Source organism: Mustela nivalis (genome assembly GCF_964662115.1).
Source record: "Mustela nivalis genome assembly, chromosome: 1".
NCBI classification, from domain to species: Eukaryota; Metazoa; Chordata; class Mammalia; order Carnivora; family Mustelidae; genus Mustela; species Mustela nivalis.
The window spans coordinates 131,695,699-131,718,127 of record NC_139020.1 but is presented as its reverse complement, the minus strand read 5'-3'; the positions used below and the strand labels follow the sequence as shown (position 1 = coordinate 131,718,127).

General features: G+C 36.4%; 1 protein-coding gene across 15 annotated transcripts in view; it reads left to right on the top strand.

Moving 5' to 3' along the window:
• Window positions 1-22,429, top strand: part of TBC1D5 (TBC1 domain family member 5) — a 546,098-nt gene that overhangs the window by 301,369 nt on the left and 222,300 nt on the right. For all 15 annotated transcript variants that reach the window (XM_082684967.1, XM_082684972.1, XM_082684966.1 and 12 more), the window contains 4 exons: window positions 3,967-4,075; window positions 5,557-5,646; window positions 5,747-5,821; window positions 6,950-7,017. In XM_082684967.1, the coding sequence (XP_082541093.1) occupies window positions 3,967-4,075; window positions 5,557-5,646; window positions 5,747-5,821; window positions 6,950-7,017 (342 nt within the window). The remainder of the gene's footprint in view (window positions 1-3,966; window positions 4,076-5,556; window positions 5,647-5,746; window positions 5,822-6,949; window positions 7,018-22,429) is intronic.

The window sequence follows — 22,429 nt, the reverse complement described above, 5'->3', positions numbered from 1 at the left end:
TGCCTGCAGGGCATAGTGGTTGTCACTAGATGGCACTAGTGCTTTGTCAAGAAACTCCTTAAGGCCCATGTGTCTCTCTAATTTGTTCCATTTGAGGAACCTACCTAAATACCCCAGGTTTTTAACCACTCACAGCAGCTGTTGACTTACTTCCTCAGTCCAACTGGTGAAAACTTATCTCTGTACCCTTGGACTTAATGTTCAAAAACTAGGAATCTAAGGGAGAAAATATAAGGTCATGTTCTTGTCTTGCCTTGTTTCCAGAGGCCATTTTTGTCCCTTGATGGCTGCAGTATCGCATTTCCCTTTTAGTGTTGCTTCCACAAAGATGCTTCTCCTAATTCTCTTTTTTTCCCCATCTTATTAAATTTTTCTGAGTCTTAGTTTCCTCTTTGATAAAGAAGCGTTAAAAATACACACCCTAGGAGAGTTGTTGTAAAGGTTAAAAGTGATTTACTTAAAATATTGTTTTGTTTTATTTTGTTTTTTTAAGATTTATTTAGTTGAGAGAGACAGAGACAGAGAGAGCAGGAGCAGGGAGGAGAGGGAGAAGCAGGCTCCCCACCGAGGAAGGAGCCCTATGTGGGATTCAGTCCCAGGATCCTGGGATCATGACCTGAGCTGAAGGCAGATGCTTAAGGAACTGAGCCACCCAGGCTCCTGCTACTAAAATATTGTATTTTTAAATATATATCGATTTTTTTTTTAGCATTTCAGTAGCATCATTGACTGTTACAGGCATATTATTTGCTTTTTTAAAAAATATAAGGCATAGTTTAGAAACTACCTTTCCTTTACTTTTGTAAAGCTGAAAAATTCCACCACTGACTCATCAGTAACTTAGTATTCTTTGCCTGTGTCCTAAGTTCAGTAGTAGGTCCTCATTTGTATTTATGATTGTAAAAAACTTTAATTATGGTTCGGCTCCCCTCGAAGGGCTAAAGTGTTCAATATTTTGTCCTCTGTATACTGTTAAAGGTCTGACAGCCCAGCTCTTGGACTAGCATTTGAATGCCCATGGGGCTACTATTATTTTCTACACTCAGTTTTCACATGTAGATATAAAACTAGTTCTCCCTTCTCTGTACTACCGAAGTGCTTGTCCTTTACCCGATTAATACTAGTTTACAGATCCCTCAACCTCCTTAGCTTCATGCTTTCTCTAATCTCTCTGAGTGCTGAGCACATAGTAGGCACTGTCACTAGTGTTTACTCTGTGTCACTGTTCATTAATGAAACACGGTGTCATAGAAGAGCAAGACAATGAGTTATCTTGCGGCCTTCGTGTTCCTCTGTTGTTAAGGCTCTTCATCAGTTTGAGGCGTTCAGCCTTAATTGGAACTCTGAGTACCCTGAATAAATTGAGATGATTGTGAATTCCAAAGATAATGTTTCCATTTCACATGTCCCAGTCTTCTGTTCTCTCTGCCGACACTGTAATCAAGGCCCAGGGTCTTATTTAAGCTAACAAATAATTATCCTTCATTACATAAGTAGTATGTAACTTGACCTTAAAAGGCTGTGTAACTTGACAAGATGGCAATGAATCTAGCCACCAGCTGTGTCTACCTTCACACTGTCCCTGTCCCTGTGAATAGGAGCTGATTTTGGAAGAGGCTGGGGGAGTCCTTGCCTCACACTTCCCTCTCTTATCTGGAATGTATCGGTGATTTCAGGCCATGGAACTGCATGGTCTTGCACAAATTTTGATTCCTTGTGGGTTCAGATTCCATTTAAAATCTGCAGTTTTTGCTTGCAGACCACAAGCTATTTAGACATACTTAACATTTTCTGAGATGTACTCATTGCTTATCTCATCTTTTAGTACTGCTAAAACTGGGTAAAAACAAAACCTGAATATGAAATGTGAATAATATATGTGAGATTGTTGGGAAATGGATAATGTATTTAAAATATTATTGGTAACACAAATGGACTAATAGGATTTAAAAAAAAAACACTTCTTTGAGCTTGGAGGGGCTAGGGATTACTTAAACATGACAACAGTGGAAAAAGCATCAGGAGAAAATAATGTTCAATTTAAATTAATATACACATTAAAAAGCTTCACTGTGTTGAAAACCAAGGTATTGGGTTAAAAAGTATATGTGTGTGGCAGACAAAGGTGTGATGTTTTTAATGTATGAAAAACTCCTCCTTTGGACCAATAATAAGGCACAGTAAAATAAAAGTAATACTATAATTAGTATTAACAATAATACTAATTTTTAAAAATATTCTGATATACTAGACATGCTTCTGAGGACTTGTCATGTATTTTAATTCTCACAGTAATTCTTTGAGGTAGATGCTGTTATTTCATTTTACAGATGAGGAAACAGAGGCACAGGGACATTGAGTAACTTGCCCAAGCTTGCACAGGTAGTAAGTAGCTAGTAAATTGTGTACTGTTTCTGTGAAGGCATGACTGTCTTTTTATCACAGGAGTGTGGTTCTGCTGTCCATTCTCTTAACCACTGTCCTGTGGTGCTTAAAATAGGCAAAGGACAAGAAGGGATGTTTTTAAAAAAGAAGTAATAAAATGACTCAAAAGAATGAAAAATTTTCACTTTCACTAATGACATAAATGCAAATTAAAATAAAAATAAAGTATTATTTTCTCTTATGAATGGAGTGTTGAGAGTAAGAAATTTTCATGGAGTGGTGTTAGGAGTGGACTTCCTCACTAAGGTGCTGGAGGGCTTGTCTCATATGGCATACCTTGCCACCAGCCCCTCCTGGCAGAAGACTTCGGGATGGGTGCTCTAGGGCCGAGCTGGAAGTTCTCCTGCTTGTGGTATTCAGAAATGTGCCATTGCCGGGGTCACTCTTCTGAAAACTCTGTAGAGATGATACTCCACAGCGGGTGTTTTAGTAGTTGGTTGCATTACTGGCTTTAAGATAACATGACGTGCGAGGCCGTCCTTTCTCAAATCTCTCAGGTCCGACCAGTGAGAACTGTATCTACATGGAGGACAGTTGAGGGTTTTAAAGGCTTTCTTTTGAGGAAGTCTCTCTGAAGAGATTGCCAAGGTTTCAGCCTTGATGATAAGTGTATTGCGGCATTAGGAAATCAGAAATTTCACAAAGCTGTGTTCAGTAGCCTCAACTGTTGACAAATGATTCTTGATGTTTAGTTTGGTACAAGATGCAGGGAATATAGGTCTACTTCCTTTATTCAAACTCAGTAAATGGTTTGGGACAATTAATTTCCAATTGTTTCCCAGTAGAGCAGATTTACTTGTATATTAATGAGGCACAGGTGTTAGGCCCCTGGTGTCTGTGTGCCTGGGAGGCATATTTCAGTTGTTTATCTACTCAGCCATAGGTACTGCAAGGTACTCAAGCTTGCCTTTAACAGTTTTTACAGTGAGGCTTTTTAATTTTTTGATGTTTTTTTCAAATTTGCCTGCACCTGTTAAAATTTTAAAACTGATCATGTAGAAAGAAGTTGCAGAGATTTCAATAGTAAATTGCACTGGAAGTTAAAGAAAGTAGTCTTCTATTATATTTAACTCCCCAGCCTGACACTAAAGAGAAACGGATTCATTTAAACAGATATTTCATGTGAGAAGCCAATGTAATCAACAGTACCCTTTTTGTTGTGTATTTTTGGAGCAGGTATGTCTTTGTCAGTGGGTAAAGCAGTCATATATTTATATTAATATTCATTTTTTCTTGTTGCACTGAACTGCGCTACCAGCATTTTAGAGGAAATGGAATAGCCTCCATAGACATTATGAATTTCAGTAGCTGGCATAATTATAGCGATCTACATATTCATTAAATCTAAGAAGAACTGTGTCCAAAAAGACAGCCATGCGTTCAGAAACAGTACACAACTAAATATATATGTTTTAAAAGTTGCATTTCTTAGACTTATTTAAAATTAATTTCGTGTAGCATTCCTCTCCAAGCAGAGAATTTTAACAAAAGGATCCCTATACTTTGGTTTCTTACATGTAGGAAAGAATGGGAAGAACTATTTGTAAACAACAATTACTTGGCAACAATAAGGCAGAAGGGGATTAATGGGCAGCTGAGAAGCAGCAGGTTCCGCAGCATTTGCTGGAAGGTAAGAAGAAAATATTTATTTACAGTTTGTGGTTGCAGTATATCAACACATTACCTGATGCCCTGAGAGATTACCCATGCAGGGGATCACTGAATTTTCCAGGAGACTTCACTCTCGATTTTTTGGCCATCCAAGTTAATCTTTCATAGGACATTTACTAATAAGGTTGAACCACCTTAGTCCCGAGTAACTGGTCATGTTAAAGGAGTCATTTGAAATAGCTGTTCTTTGATCTCATTTGATGGAGCAGAATTCAAAGCAACACCTTTACATCCCCCAGAGGCTTCTGCAGAAATCCTTGAAGCTGGGCAGGAGCAGAGGGGGATTTTCTTCCAGCTTCCCACTGTATCAAGTGCAGCCATTTAGTCACCCCCGCTTTTTGCTTCAGAAACAGCAGATGGAAATGATTTTTCATATGTACACATATATACATGTACATATATGTATATGCATATGTATATGTACATATACATATATATATTTTTTAAACTGGAAACATAAAGTGAAGGGCGGCAGGAAAGAGAAGTGGAAGAAAATTAGATCAGTTTTCTAAGAGAAAGGGCCATTGATTACCAAAACTAGTAATAATTTACAGTTATCTTTTTTAATTGCCTGGAAATATTGTCCCTTTTTGTTATCTCCAAATGAATTGAGGTTTAGACTTATTTCTGAAATGACTTCTATTGAAAGTTTTTTAGGTTATATCTGCATAAATGAGCATACAGAGTCTGTGCAAGTAAAGACAGTAAGGAACACATGATGTATTAGACAGTTTTAGATTTAATAATTTAGATTTAGTAATTAAAATACATTTTTCTTTTGTTAGATGCAGGCAGTAAAGGCAGAAGACCTACTGCTAGAATATTTGTATACAAATATTTGTGTCCCATCCCCTAGTCCTTGTTGTTTAACTTTTAGTAGCCTTCGTTTTCTAAAAATAAACTCAAGTCCAGATTTATTTTAAAGTGGTATTAAACTAATTTAAATCAAATTTGTCTTTTTAAGAATGCTTGTTGTTTTCATAAGCTAGTTGCCATTTGTAAATTAACGTTTCTGCCGAAGAAGGAATGACTTTACTTCTCAAGCCATGCCCTCAGGTTGTTCTTCTCTGTCCTTTACCTGCCTGTTTTAAAACAAATCTTAAACCTTGAAATTAATCATTGGACTTTGTGTCTGTCAATACCCCATTAATATAAGACTGTAAAATGGGAATTAATATAAGACTGTAAAATAGGGGCCTTGATTCAGTTTTGTGGTGTAGTTTTTGGGATCTAGTTCTTGTGGCCTTTGTTCACTTTTTGAATTGTCCAAATATGCATAAACATTCCCAAATATAATTTATGGGGAGCCGGAATGATATGAATATGAATGTCTCTTGCAGTATTCAGTATGAATATCTGCTTCAGGTGATTCTGTTTGGCATAGTTTTGCATGTTGCTTGTTAGGATTTTTTAAAAGTTTCCTTTTTTTTTCCTTGACAGCTATTTCTTTGTGTTCTTCCTCAAGATAAAAGTCAGTGGATAAGTAGAATTAAAGAACTAAGAGCATGGTATAGCAACGTTAAAGAAATAGTAAGTTGTACTTTAATTAATGTAATTGTTTTCTTATGTATGCTTTAAAGTCCAGTAACCTCTGATCTTTGCGTGTGTGTTTTCTTTCTTTCCCTGCCAGCACATCACAAACCCAAGGAAGGTTGTTGGCCAGCAAGATTTGATGATCAATAATCCCCTTTCACAGGATGAAGGGGTAAAGTTTATCTTTATTCATATCTCAGCTTCTTTTGCCCATGAGAATATGCTTATGAGACGGGTTATCAATCACTATGAAAACAATGTTATTCCATGCCACTTAATTTTTTTTTTTTTTACTCCATATATTATGCAACCTAAAACCTGATGGAAATTATTCTATGCTATATTCATCCTGTGTTGTAGGAGGTTGATGATCTGTTTCTGTGGAATGGCATTCTGAGGATGTCACATGAGACCATAAGAACTCAGGGTAAAAGAGAAGAGCATAAACAGGAGGCTAGAACTATAATGTCAAGTTGTAGTGGGCAGTGGGGACTCTAGGAAAGCCTCCCTTTATGATAAAAATAGATGGGGATTTACTTGGTGGGACTAACTTGCAAGAAGAAAAGTGACTTTTTGGAGTGAGCTTATTAAGTTTTTAAAGATAATGAAAAAGATTTGCCCCTCCCCACTGATACTTCAGAGAAGACTAAGAATAATTACTACTTTAGAGTATTGTGTAACTTCTTCAATTGTTGCTCTAATTCCTATTTCCCTGCTAACAGAAATTATTTTCCAGCTAATATATAATATCAGCATTTCTTTTTTTACGGATACATATAGTTGTTATGATATAGTTTATAGTATAGCAGCACAGAATATTAAGTGAATTTTAAAACTGAAACTCACATTTTAACAAAGTATCTAAAAATCTGCTTGATCATAAAGCCAAGCTTTGCAAAAAAAATTACATGTCTTAGTGCATTGGGAGTTCAGGTCAGGTTCAAGTTGAGACCAGTTGGCCTATGGCCCTGCTCTAATCTAAGCAGAGCTTTTTGTTGTTTGTAAGGGAAGTAGTGGGTATAGAGCAGCAGAACAATCATTTACTTTATAAAGATAATAATAAAAATTTTAAATATGTATAATATTATTACTGGAAAAATTGTTGTTAGCATAAGGATGTGTTTCTGATATTAGACTAGTAGTTTTTAATAAAACTTATTCTACTTCAGGTTTCCTCTCCACAATGTGAAATGATAACTCAGAGAAGGATAAATTTGATCACTTAAATTATTAAATTGAGATCATAAAAGACAAGTAAAGGTATAAAATTATCTTAAATAGGTTGTTTTCCTTATTTCAGAGTCTGTGGAACAAATTTTTTCAAGATAAAGAACTGCGATCAATGATTGAACAAGATGTCAAAAGAACGTATGTAGAACTTACAATAATTCAAATTGATGTTATCTCTTTGTAATTTTAGTAAGATACAAAATCCACAGAGGAGTTTTAATTAAATGCAGTATTTGCCTTATGTTAATAACAAAGTTATTGTGGCCATTTTTGATAGTAACAGTTATTTTCTGTTCTTAAAATATAGATTCCTATTTTCCCTCTTTCAACATAAATTCCAATATTTATGATCTTAAAATAATATCTAATCTGGTTTTCAATTTTCAACAATGGTTTGAAATCATGTGCTTCTGATTAAGGTTATATTATGTGGTCATAATATTGATATTTCTAGAAACATTTGTCTCCTGCTTCACAGCTTTGAATCCTTTCTAACCAAACTGCTTTTTAAATGACAACTATTAGTTTTACACTCCTTATTTCTGTCTCTCTTGAAGTTATTAGGTTTGCAAACAACCTCTTCTCTTGGTCTACATAGTATTTACCATGTGAAGGGGTTATTTACTTAGCACATGGCTAATATCCATTGACTTTTACATAATAGGGCTTTACCTTTCTGGGTCATGTAGTGAGAAGTACATGGAATTTTTGTGGGAAAGTCCTAGGATAAGTTCTAGCAACATATGCTATAATCTTAGGCATTTTACTTTCAATGAACATCTTTTCTCGGTGTCCCTTTCTGTAAAATGGGAATAATAGTTAACCTCAAAGGATTGCTGTAGATTAATAAATGTGTGTTGTACTAGTACTATTCAGATATATTTACACTTCTTTTAAAAAGATTTATTTATTCATCCTAGAGAAAGAGAGAAAGAGAATGAGCATACACGAAGAGGTGAGAGTGACAAAGGAATCTCAAGTGAGCTCTATGCAGAGCACAGAGGTCCGCATAGAGCTCAATCTCATAACTCTGAAATCACAACCTTACATCATGACCGGAGCCAAAACTAAGAGTTGGACTCTTAACCGACTGTGCCACCCTGGCACCCCTAGATGTGTTAACACTTTAGGCTGTAAACAGTTACATAAATGTTAGTAAATTAATCATTGCATAGGCCATGTATTTGCAGAGTCATAGATATCCCTAGTATCTTCTACCAGGTTCTTCTGTAGCTTTGCCTGTCTGTGCTGCTGCTAGTTCAACTCCTGCTAGACCTATTATAAGGTCAAGGCCTCTGGCTCTCTGAGACTCATCTCTTTCTAGGTCCCAAACACTGAGTAATCAGATGACATAGATGGCTATTAACATTATACTACATATTGAACAAGTCACATTTTCTATTTTAAAATGAAAATCAGTGGAGGGGTACCTCGCTGGCTCAGTCAATGGAATGTGTGACTCTTAATCTAACAGTTGTGTGTTCAGGCCCACATTGGGCCTAGAGCTTACGTTAAAAAATAAAAATGAAAACAGGGGAATCATGGGTTCAGAGTACCAGAGAACTGTACGAAACTGGCAATGGTGGTAGGTTGAGGGAGGGAGGTATGGGATCATTTTGATGAGCTGAGTTATCTAGGTAACCCAAGAGGAGCCAATTATACAAAAACTACTCTCAGAGGCATCTTGTGGCAGTTCTTGACCTCTAGCATATAGTTGCAGAAAGTAGAGTGCCATTGTATTAGTGTGCAGGAGGCACTCAAATATTTGTTGGAAAAAACAAAAACTGAATTTCCTCGCCAATCATTTAAGTAGCTGTATAGTCAGTGGCAGTAAAACAGGCCTCTTAAAAGCAAAATGCATGGTATATATTGCTAGCCAAACAGTAAAGGTATCCCTTTTTAAAAAAAATTTTGCTAGGCAGTTATCTTAGAAAACTTGACAGCTTCAGCTCTAAATGGCTAATAAGAAGGATCATGATCAATCTGCTGTTATCAAATGAAAATAGAGGGACCATGATGCTGGAGCTTCACATAGTCAAAGGCTCTGTGGATCAAATCAGTGAAAAGACAAAACAAACAGGAGAAGGGGAAAATAAAACTCAGACAGCCAAGCTTCATAGGAAGTGGCGTTGGGAGCCCATTGATTATTTTGATTACTTAACACAAACATTTTTGCTTTCTTGTGTGAGGAAGTGTTATTTCTTGAAAAGTGTATGCTTGTAACTATTTGGTTTTATGTTTTCTATGCATTTTTTATATATTTAAAATGTGTGCATGCATGTGATGTGTATAACGTATATATGGCTAACTTTCTCTTATAAATGGTCTCCAGTGGTATTTTTTAATTCAGTTGGCAAGCCCAAGATTCAGGGATGGCAGTTAGGAGACCCTGTAGTTCATAGCATGGATGGAGGAGGTTGCATCTTCTTCCCCAGAAGGCTCTTCCATGGCTCTCCTCCACATTTAGAGTAAGGCTCCTTGCCATCTCTTCATATATTTTGTGGCAGGTAATGTAGCTTGTAAGGTAAGACTGTCAGTCTTTTAAGGAACCAAATTGCCTAACAATAAGAGCTGAATAGCTTGAATAATTTTACTACTTTAGGTAATACATTCTCTTTATAAGGCACTGCATTATCTAAAATCCATGGGTTTCAGTCGAGTCTGTAAGGCACCTCATGATGCAATAGGAGAAGAAAAGAAATACAGCTCAATGAATGTTATGCAGTGTTACTCATTTACTAGCATCTGTGGTAAGAATTTTTTTTACTGTACATTTTTTTTTACTGTACATTTATTGAATGTCTGCTATGTACCAGCCTTATCCTTTTTGGGAATAGAGTGGTGAATAAAACAGACTAGGTCCTGCTTTCTTGGGATATATATTTTAGTGTGGGGTTGGGAGGGGGTTGGAGGAATGAGAAAGTCAGCACGTATAGATAGATAAAGAGGATAATTGTAAAAGATGGTAACTGTTGTGAAGAAATAAAGCAGGGTGATAAGATAGAGGGATGGCAGTTTTAGAAACAGTGATTAGAAAAGGCATCTCTGAGAAGATGATATCTGAGCTGAGATGTGAAAAATTTTAAAAAGCCAGCCATTTGAAAATCTAGGGAAAGAACATTCCAGGCATAGGGAACAGTTAGTGCAAAGTCTCTCAGTGAAAATAAGCTCAGTGTTTTGGGAAACTGAAGCGGGGGGCAGGTATGGCGGGAGGTAAGTGATTTAAGTAGGGAAATTTTGGGAGAGAGCAGATGCCATCAAAACAGTCCTATAGGGCAAAGTAAGGAGTTAGGGTTTTATTCCAGTTGTAATGGGAAGCCCTTGGTGGCTATTGAGCAGGGGTGTGATACCTAAGATCATTCTGGCTGCTGTGCAGCGGGGTGGGTAGAGGTGAAGATGGAATCTGGGAAAGTAACTGGAAGTCTTGTTTTATGCTTCCACATTAAGTAATGTTAGTGGCTCAGATGAAAGATGTAGTAAGAAAGATGGTTAGGAATAGATAGGTTAAAGATATGCATTTTCTACTTTTAAATATTAAGAGATCATTATATGTAGTTTTCTCACACTCATCAGTTCTCCTCTATTTTTACTGCCCTGTTTTAGGTCTTTTTTTTTTTTTTCCTCTCTTTTTAAACCTCCTATGTAGAGTTTCTCACTTGCTTAATTGTTCTCTTTAGATGTCTTTTCTTTCTCCTCCAGCAGGAATCCGTGTGTTATAGCCTTATTTTCAGAAAGCACAACTGGTCATGCTACTTGCCTAATCCAAAGCCTTCTTGGACTCTCTGATCTGCAGAAGAATGAACTTATCCAGACCCCTAACACACAGATGGTTCCTTTTTAGAGTTTTCTAGCTGTCTTTGATGTCTAGTTTAACTCCACTGCAGTCTGAGAGCATGATTTCCCATCTGCCAAATTGGTTTGGGTGTGTTTTGGGGTCCAGAATGTGTAATATCTTGGTGAATATTCCATGTGAGCTTGAGAAGAATGTGTGTTCTGCTGCTGTTGTTTCAAGAAGTACATAGATCTCAGTATGTTCAGTAGATTGATGATGTTTAATTCACCTGAGTCCTTCTGATTTTTTGCCCGCCAGATCTATCCATTTCTGATAGACAGTTATTGAACTTGCCAACCATGATAGTGGATTTTTAAAAGTTCACTTTGCAGTTTTATTAGTTTTTGTTTCACACAGGTTGATGCTCTGTTGTTAGGTACATATATGTTAAGGATTGATGTATCTTGGAGAATTGATCCCTTTATCATTGTGTAATGATTGTGTAATCAGCTTGGTGTATTTTTCTCCATTCACTTACTTTTTTTCTTTTTTTAAAAAAATTTATTTTATTTTCTCAATGTTCCAAGATTCATTGTTTATGCACCACACCCTGTGCTCCATGCAATCCATGCCCTCCTTAATACCTGCCACCAGGCTCACCAACCCCCACCTCCCTCCCCTCCCAAACCCTCAAGTTTGTTTCTCAGAGTCCACAGTCTATTCATTTACTTTTAATCTAAATGTGTCTTTGTTTTTAAAGTGTGTTCCTTGTAAGTAGCATACAGTTAGGTTGTGTTTTTGATGCACCCTGACAGTCTTTTAGTTGGTGCATTTAGACCATTGACATTTAAAATGATTATTGATACAGTTGGATTATTAGCTATTATATTTGTTACTCTTTTCTTTTTGTTACCTTGTTCTTCGTTTCTATTATTGTCTTCCACTTTTTTCAGCCTTTTGTAGTTTTAATGGAGCATTTCATATTATTTCATTTTCTTTCCTTTCTTAGCATACCAGTTATACGTCTCTTACTTTTTTTAGTGGTTGCCTTAAATTTTACATTATGCATTTTAGGTAGTCCACATCAACTTTCAAATAACACTATACCACTTCACTGATAGTGTGAGTATTTTATAATAGCAAAGTCATCCTAATTCCTTCCTCCCATCCTTTGTGTCATTGCTGTTACTCATTTCACTTATATATGAGCATGTTTGTATATACACACACACATACATACATATATACATGCATATGTGTATATATATACAAGCATACATAGTTGAATATATTGTTGGTATTTTTTAAATTTTATTTTTAAAGATTTTATTTATTTATCTGAGAAAGAGACAGTGACAGAGACAGCAAGAGAGCATAGGCAGAGGGAAAGGAAGAAGCAGGCACCCCACTGAAGAAGCAGGCACCTCACAGGACTTGGTTCCAGGATCCTGGGATCATGACCTGAGCTGACGGCAGAAGCTTAACTAACTGAGCCACCCAGGCATCCCTGTTGGTATTATTATTATTTTAAACAGCTAGCATCTGTTATATCAATTGACAATAAGAAAAATAAAAGTTTTTATTTTACTTCACTTATTCCTTCTTATGTTCTTCCTTTATGTAGATCTGAGTTTCTAACCTATACTATTTTCTTCTAAATTACTTCTTGTGAGGCAGGTCTGCTGACAACAAACTCCCTCAGTTTTTGTTTGTCTGAGGAAGTCCATTTCTCCTTTACTTTTAAAGGATAATTTCACAGGATACAGAATTCTAGGTTGATGTTTCTCTTCTGTCAACACCTTAAATATTTTACTTCATTCTCTTTTGCTTGTGTGGTTTCTAAGTAGAAGTTGGATGTTATTCTTATCTTTGTTTCTGTATAGGTAAGGTGTTTTTATTTTTGTCCCCACCTTCCGCTGCCTTTTTAAGGACTTTATCTTTGATCTTCTTTAGTTTGAAGATATGTTTAGCTATAGTTCTCTTGGCATTTACCCGGCCTAGTTTTCTCTGAGCTTCCTGGATCTGTGGTTTGGTGTCTGACATTTATTTGGGGAATTTTTGTCATTAGGACTTTAAATGTTTATTCTGTTTCTTCTGTCTTCTTTTTTTTCCCCAGCCTTCGTTCACTTTGCTTTTCAGTTTTCAAGAATTTTGTTGATCTATCCTTTAGCTCAGAGAGTCTTTCTTTAGTTATGTCTAGTGTACTAATAAGCCCATCAAAGGCATTCTTCATTTCTATTTCATTGTTTTGTTATCTCCAGCATTTCTTTTTGATTCTTTCTTAGGATTTCCATCTCTGCTTTCATTGCCTGTTTGTTGTTGCATGCTGTCTACTCTGTCCATCAAAGCCCTTAGGATATTAATCATAGGTGTTTTCAATTTCTGATCTCATAATTCCAAGGTCCCTGCCTTGTCTGGTTCTGATGTTTGCTCTGTCTCTTCAAATTGTACCTTTTGCCTCTTGTTATGTCTTGTCATTTTTTTTCTGGTAACCAGAACACGATGTGGAAGGTAAAAAGAACTGCTGTAAATATGCCTTAAATAATGTGGTGATAAGGTGAGTAGGGCGGGGAGGTGTTCTTCAGTCCTATGGTTATGTCTCAGTCTTACTATGAACCTGTCCTCTTGAACCATGAACTTCCCAAGTGTTTCTAATTCTCTGCACCCTCATAGATGGGGCAGAATGGTTAAAGTGGACTGGAGTTGGGTATTTCCCTTCCCCCAGGTCATGTAGGATCTAAGAACACTTCAGCAGATATGCTCTGGTTAACTGCTTTTCCCTGAGGGCAGGTTTTCAATCTTGTCCTCGTTGTTGTTTTTGTTTTGGGGGGGGCAGGTTTTGTTAAGAACTCAGTGCTCTCTTCAGAATGAATCCACCCCTGCCCACATACTAGAAGCCAAGGGGATTTTTTTTCCTGATATTTACTGTGGAATCCTGGTCAAGCTCTTGGAGCTGTTTGCGGGGGTTGGGGGGGGGTCTCCCTATTACTGGGTTCCTCGGAGTATTTAACTCTCAGAGTTCTCCGTACTGAGCTTCTAGCAATTCCTTCAGTGTAGTTAGGTTTTCCTCTCCTGCACTGGTTCCTACCAGGTGTGTTTGCTTATGAGTTCTGCTCTGGTAAGTTGTGACTCCTTATATTTGCCTGTTTGTCCTGTGTCTTCTCCTCTCTTATAGAGACAAGAGGAGTTGTTGATTTTTCAGTCTGTTAGGCTTTTTACTTATTGGGGAGGAGTAGTGATGTCCAGGTTCTTTATAGGCAGAACCAGAAATTCGAAGTCCCTCCCCGTTCTGTTTTAGATCAATACTGTGGCATTATTTCCTGAATGGGTTTTGTGCGTTCCATATTCCATGCTTTGCATAACTTGCTTACCCGCTCTTGGAATGTTGGTTCTCCTCATTGTTCCTTTTGGAATTCCTGAAAGCTCATTTTTAAAGGCCTGAGTTCATCATCACCCTCTTCATGAAACATCTTCTAGTCTTTACAGTTGGAAATAATCTATGCCTATTCTGTGTTCTAGTATAATTTCTTAATAACTTTTTGATGATATTACTTATTTTTGTTGCATCCTATATTTACTTAGACCTGCCAGTGTATTCAATCTGCCAATGTATTTAGTACATTTATATTAATCTCCTCAGGGTGCCAGGCACTGGAGATGCCAAGATAAATATGGCATGGACCCTTAAGAATCTCAAAGTATAATAGAGAAAGCAGCCAAAAAAAAAAAAAGTTGCAGTGCAGGATAACTGGTGCTATCATGGAAAGAGTATGTATGAGAGTTTTACCCATCTTTCAGATCTACTGGTCAGCCTTGGAGAGCATGGACCTGATTTGTTCTTGTGTCACTATAGAATCAAGTTGATGCTTACTAAAAGCTCACTGATTGTGAATCTTATCACTGATGATCCATATTGTTTAGTTTTAGCAGTAACAGTCTTTAACATTTTTAGTCTTCAGAGACATAAGCACACTTTGAAAAAAATACTATTAGCCTTCTAGTCTGAGTTTAAACAAGATAATTTCGTCTCATAAGCTGTGTTGTTGCCATCACTATTGAATTTATTTGATCTGAATATGTCACTATATTAAATATTATCTCCTCCTCAGCTAGTTTTAATATTCCTTTATTCTACTAGCCCTTTTTTGCCTCAAAGGGTTTTCTATTCATTTCAATTAATTATTCCTTATGTTAGCCTAATGAGGTTGATACTGTTCTCATTTTTATTACTGAAAAAACTGATAAACAAAAGGTAAATCAAGGAACTTCTAATTTACATCATTTCTAATTCAGAGCTTGAATTGTCCATTCTGAACCAATTTTGCCATGCTTCAAAGACTGTAACATTAAATGAAATATAGTATTATTTAAAATTGATGGGAAATAGTAAGTTCAGAATAAAATATTTCCGTATTAGATATTAGGGAAGTCTGTTATTTGATCTCTCAAGGTCTATTCTAAAAGTGTATTTGTAGTATATATAATACCATTTGCAAGTTAACATATTAATAAGCTATTTCTAAACAGTATTGCTTTTTCTTCAGAAGCATTCTTCCTCTCTCTTGAATTAAATGATTAAAATTCTTTAACTTATCAGTGTAACTTTGACTGTATTTAAGGTTTATCTGATTGCCTGTTGGATATGGCAGTCATCATCTTCAATTCTTGGTCCTTTATGTTTCTAGTTATTGTAGGGTTATTCCTGTGGCACTTCAGGCGCTCAGCTCTTCAGTTAATGACCTTCTTTCCTACTTCACTCTCCATGATATGGCTGGATCCCTAAGAACTCAAGTTTGTCATATTAATGCTTCCTTTTGGTTATAGTTTATATGTGGATCAAGCTTTAGATATAATTGATACAAGCAAACTTTGTCTTCTCAGTTTTTTCTTGTAATTTAGTATTTTTTGGATTCACTAATAATTGTTAAAATTCCCTTTTAAAATTATAGATGTGTGTGCTGTCCAGGCACATGTAGCTGTATAAATTTAAATTAAATAAAATTAAAAATTAAGTCTTCATTTACAGTAGTCCTAATTCAAGTGCTAATGGCTATTGGATGGGACGACACAGATATAGAACATTTCTATCATAAAAAGTTCTACTGTGCAATGTTGTATAAATAATTTATTGCTATATATTTGTATATGATATTTTATTATATTTTATTTTTATTGTTTTTTATTATTTTTACTATTTTTTATTATGTTTTATTATATTTTATTTTTTATCTGTAGTGAATTTTTAGATATGGTCTATGCTAAATACTTGGTTTTTATTTCCTTCCTCTGCATTTAACAGTACCTCTGTGAATTTTTTTTTACAGTATACAAGTCTCATCTGAGTTTTAGGCAAATTTAGTTATTAACTTATATTGTAGTAGGCAACTTGAAATTAGACTACTTTGCAAATCTTTCCTATATTAATGATACACAAAAGTAATTTTATAAGGTGAACTTACTGATTTTTAAAATTTTTCTTAAAGTCTGTCTTCTCCAAAGTTCCCATTTAGAGAGAAATAACTGCCAGTTCTGTGGTCCGGCATTGTTTGCCGTATTGTACAAAGTTAAGATGTCCTGAATCCTCCAAGCCTATTTTTTTACTTAAATAAAAAATTCCGTAGGGAAGGAAGATTTTACAAGCAGTTTCAGAGCAGAATTGATTTTGGTTTGTGTTAATGCAGACAATCTGCCCAGTGTTAAAATGTTAAAGAGAAAAAAAAAAAAAAAAAACATACAAGCTGCCATATTCGTGTGATCACACCAAAATAGCAGCTTGTATTTATATTTTCAGTCTCCTCGAGGTGGACTGCAGGCACACATGAATGAGTGGATGTAGTTGGTGTTGTGTTGTGATTTTATTTAATGCAGGCAGAGTACATGCTTGTGCATGCACGACCAGCCCTCACATATGCACTTGTTCACAGCCGGGAAAGCGAAAACGACAACACAAGCCGCTCTCTGAGAGTTGTCGGCAACCTGTGTGTGTGTTTCTTAAATATTAAAGAGGGGAAAAACAGATTTTCAGGAATACAAGAAACAATTCTTGTCAAATGGCCTGTAGTCCTGCCTCATTTGACAACATTTAAGGTAAAAACAAAATATTTTATTATAGTTGCGTGTGTGTGTGTGTGTGTGTGTGTGTGTGTGTTTTCCTGTACTGTTTTTAACATGTATTTTTCCCATCTCTATTCCATTTAGGCATGCAAGTTCTTACTACACATTTACTCCAATTTGTGGGATTTCTTTCAATTTTGAAAAAAGTTCTGTAGTACTTGAGTGAAAATGCAGGTGTGTTTGCTGCAGAACTGACAGTTGTGGTGCTTCGATAGGTTAGCATCCTGAGGCCCCTAATGTTTGGAGTTGGAAGCAGGGCTCCATGTAGTGGCAGCACGGATAGATCACTGTGAGCTGCCGACCAGAAGAGGTTTTCCTTTTGAGATCCTCCTTGTTTTAAAGTAAGCCAGGTTTTTCAGTGCTGTATATAGTTGTGGGGTCACATACTAAAGAAGGTTCAAAAGTAAAGTCTGGTGCGTGGTCAAGTAATAGCTCATCCTGAAATATTCCTACCAGGTATAACCTGTTCAGTAGTAGAACAGAATCTTTTCAGAACTTGAGTGCAGATTCAGAACTGAACTACCTTATTACTTTAAGGGTAAATGCTTTGAATTAAAGTGTTTTAATTGTTGAAAAATTGCAAAATAGAGACTATTTTCAGTTGTGAGAATCTTGCGCTTAAAGTGCATGTGTCTATCTCCTTATATATTTTTTCCCTAATTTTTCACCTTTATGGGATGAGTAGAAAGTTTTTCGTTTTTGAGGCAGGGGTGTAGTAGGGTCAAGGGCTTGCTGTTTAAGGATGTTGGAGAGCTAGACAGAAGCTTTGATGAAAATGTCTATTAGATGGTGACACATCCCATCTCCTGAAACTCCACCCCCACCTGTCCTTTCTCTGCTGTGCATTCTTTGCTATTTTCTGTCATCATAACCCTTCTGCTTCATCATCTCCCTTGTAAGGTGATTTCAAACTCCCATCTTCCATGTTAGGCCTCTTGGAGATTTTTTACTATCCTCATGGGCTGGATTCTGTTACCATCACATCAGATTTCTACTTTTTTCTTTTTAAGCTTTTTAAAATCAGTGTTCACCTTCAGTTTGTGGCCTGTGAAAACTGTATTGCTCTTTTCTTTGTTAATTGGAAAAACAGTGACAGCAGAACTCTGCCTAGCTTTTCTTCTGCTTCACCTTCCCACTTCCAGCCCCTGAGTCCATAGATTTCACTTTTATTTTTCATTGGTTTGTTTGTAGGTTTGTGGATTTATTCACTCACCCAACAAATATTACTTGAGAAATTACTATGTGCTAGCTACTGCCGTGGAAATTGAAGGTCCTGATAAAGAAAATAGTGTCTGTTTTACTCTTTTAAAGATCATGTAAATTATCTCCTTTTAATACATCTGTAAAATGTCTGTTTTCTCTCTCAGATTTTCTTGAGTGCTTAGTTCTTGTATCTGGCACCCATAATAGACACTTGTGTTATTGGTAGTCATCTAACTACATCTCTCTATTTTGCAAACCTGAAAATTTGAAACTAAAAAAGAATATGAAAAAATATTATTTGTTAATGGCCAGAATGGAAATAATGCCTGGGACTGCTAATCTTTCCACAACTCTATAATATTTTATGTTAATGTTATTTGCCTAGACTTAACACTTTTTCAGTTCAAGAAATATCAAGTGAATAATACCTTTTGTATGCAGAGCACTCTATGGAGCTAACAGGAGATGGAAATGTTGGTGAGTTTTTGTAAGTCTACTCAGAAAGAGATTAAATAAATATGGTTTGTGCCCTCTAGGCTGATAATACTCTTAATGCTGAGTTTCTCAACCTGGGAGCATTGACATCTTGGACCCATTCTTTGTTGTGTGAGGCTGTTATGTGCTGTGTAGGCTGTGCGGCACCATCCCTGGCCTCTGACTGCTAAAAGCTCTGTGAGGCGTGCCTTTCAATTGTCACAGGGCATTGGGGCATCTTGACTGACACAGGGTTCTCTGAGGCACCACTTGAGAGCCTTCTGAGATCTTAACGAAAGATTTTACACTCACTTCCTTGGTTTCATCTTTAGACTTTTTTTTTTTTAATTGTGTTTTAGATTTGATGTTTGCCCACAAGCACTGTCGTAATAATGTTAGCATCATTTGCTGAATAGAGAAGATAAGAATGAGAAGTTTTATTTTCAAAGTCCTAGAACCTTTGCATTTAGCAGTTCTTCCTTTTGCTTCTCTCCTCTCTCATTCTACTATAAGTACAAATATAACTCAGCACCTTCAACACTCTGCCTGGATAGCTCCTTAGCTAGGTCACCCAGCTTATGTGGTACATTTTCTATTTTCTGTATAACTAGAGGCTGCCATGTTGCTGCTATATTATAAGGAAGCTTCTTCCTCCATTTTTCCTATAATGTTTTCCTTATTTTCATTTAAACCCTCACTGGCTGCCTCCTCATAGTCTGTCTTTTGCCAGCAGCCTTTTTCATGTGCATTAATACTTATCTGGTGCTGTATACAAGGTCCTTCCAGCTTCTCTCCAGTCCCGTAGACACTCCTACCATGTATTTTATGGTTTTTTAATAACACCCCAGATTCAGGTACTTAAGGCTGTGTTAGTTATCTGTAACTGCATAATAAGTTGACCAAAACCTAGTGACTTGGAACAATAATCATTTATTTCATAGTTGCTGCATATCAGCAGTTGGAGAGCAGCTTAGCCAAAAGGTTCTGGCTTAGGAGTCTCATGAGATTGCAGTCAGATATCAATTGGAGCTACAGTCATCTGGAGGCTTGACTAGGGCTGGAGGATCCATATTGGTTCTTCTCCACGTACATCTCTGTGTGGGGCTGCTTACATGTCTTTCTCCAGATACTACTCCCAGAGCAAGCAATCCAAGAGAGGAATATATTCTTAAGAATTTGCACGTGTATTTTTAAAACTACCACCATCCACAGGTAACTTCCCAAGCCTCCTGGATGACCTTTTCCCTTCTGTCCAGCTGAAAGGAAAAATGTGTATGGGGCCTTGCTGAAGTGGAGGTGGGGGTTGAATTTTGTGGTCAAACATCATTTCTACTCTCATTTCATTGGCTAGCACTTGGTCACCTGTTACAGCTCACTGAGAAAGAAGCTGAGAAATTAAATCCAGCTGTGTGCCTGCAAAGACGAGAAAGCATATTTGGTTGAATAGGGACAGTGGTGAAATCAACCAAAATAGGGAGCTCAGGAAGAAAAAGTCTGCCTGCTTTCATTCTATATGAAATTGCTTCTCTTGATGGTTTTTGCTTGATTTTCCACTTTTTCTTTGATAAAACAATAAACCAGAAGAAGGTATTATCATTATTTTGGTGTTTAATAGTATTCTAGGGAGTTTCCATCAGCTCATTTTAAATTTTGGATGAATGCTTGTTTTGAAATTCTGTTTTTGAAGTATGAACATAACATCAGTTATTGTTCCTACAAGTCCTTCTGTGCTTCTCTGTCCAACTGCATGATTATAAACCTTCACCAAGGGCTTTATTTTTTCCCCTGGGACATCTTATTGAATACTTGCATCTTCAGTAATTCATCTGGGCCCAATGCTTTGTCTGTTTTAATACTTCTAATTACCTAATTATGTACTATAATGCAGTGACAAAGCCCTTTATCATTTCACTCTTTTCTTAACCCTTTTTTTGCTTAGGATTTTTAATTTTTTTGTCTCTTTGTTGTCTGAGGAACTCTTCATTATAGACGACCCAGAAATTTGCCTCGCTTCTCTTAATTGTCTGTTTGTATTATCACAGATCACTGCCATGTGGGTTCCTGGCTATTGGGGCTCTAAAGTTGTTGTGTGGCTTTTCTCCATCCCTTACTTCCTGATTCATTCCAATATACTGTAGTCACATGGGCAGATACCCAAAAGGCACATAGAATAGTTTGGTTGTTGTAAACTACTTTTGTGACAAAATTAGTGGCCATTCTGTCATTCATTTAGATGTCTACAACAAGTATCCATAAACAAATGTAATGGAAGTCAAGATTTTTCAAAATTATGCTGACTTTACTTCAGGATAAGTAAAAATTGATAAAAGGAAATTTTTTATTATATATGCGTTTTAGATAATGAAGGTAAAATGATAGAATTAAGAGTTTTACTATTTACAACCTCTAATGAATTGATAGATGTAGGCAATGATCATCAGTGGTTGCTAGCATCCTAAAAATAAAATAAATAAGCTAATATATGCATCTTGATGGAAGTACATAATACCAACTGTGATGGTTACCTATTGCTATATCGTAAACCACCCCAAAGCATAAAACAGCAACATTTATTTTGTTGATGAATGTACAACCTGGGCAAGACTGAGGCAGACAGTTTCCCTCTGTTCCATGTAGTATTGGCCAAGCCTGCTTGAAGGGTGGGGGCTGGAAATCGTGTGAAGCCTTGTTCACTCCCATGTCTGGCTCTCAGCAGAGACCTTTGCTGCAGCTGGGGACTAGAACACCTCCTATGGCCCTCCCATGTAGCTGCTTGACTGCCTAGCAGCATGATATCTGAGTTCCAAGGATGTGTCCACAGAGAGTCAGATGGAAGTTGTGTTACAACATCACTTTGTGAGAAACTAGTCACTAAGGTCAGCATGCATTCAAATGGAGAGGAGTTAGACTCCTTCACCTTTTCACAGAAGTGTCAAAGAATTTGTAAATGTATGCTAAAACTTTCATACCACCCATGAAGAATTTTGTTGAAAATTAAGTTTGAATTTGATGAAGTCTCTAGACCTAACTACCAGTTTATAGGCTGTATAGCAGGAGGAGTGTGTTAAATAACAAAATAGAGGAACAATAAGAAAAATTCAGAATGTGGGATGTTTCGACACAATAAATAACCTGGCTTCCTTAACCAGTACATTGTAGCGACAGAGACAGGGAGGAGAAAAGGGAAGGGAAGAATAAATCTTAAGAGATAAATCAACAAATTGTAACGTATGGACATTTTTTGGATCTTGAACAAACTAAAAAAAAAATTAGGGGAATTTGCTCATTGTCTGGATATTTGATTTAATGAATGGATTATTTTATTAGTCATAGTGTTAGAATTGTATATGGTTATGTTTTTAGAGTCCTTTTAGAGATATAGTTGTGACATCTCAGATTTGTTTCAAAATACAGAATTGAGGGAGGACTATGTATGAATCAAGAACTGGTTGGTAATGATATTGGGTGATGGATTTATTGAGTCTACCATGTCTATTCTTTAGAAATGTTTGAATTTTCCATAATGAAAGTTTTTAAGTCTTGTGATGAAGACTATAACACCTGTGAATTTTGAGTTATTTCAAGATGCAGAACAAAACTCATAAACTAAAGTTTTATATCTCTGGGTATTAATTTGCAATATGTAAAATTTGTCTGATTATAAGTTCCTTCACACATCTTGGGAGAGAAACTGCTGTACTTTAAATATTGATCTGTAAAAAAAATAATTAAAAAAAATAAATAAAAATAAAAAAAATATTGATCTGTTAACTTGGAACTGAAATACTACCTTTTTTCCATCAAGAAAATCAAGAAAAATCTTAGAGTCCCTTGGAGAGCCCTCACTTTTCTAGGTCCCCAGGTTGGGGTGCCCTTGTTCCCCATGGCAAAGCACCTGGCTTCTGACACCTCCTGGGAGGACCAGAGCCCTGCTGGGTTTGCCTTGGGACCTTGCTGTGCTTCCAAGCCCCTCCTGGCAAGTCAGGA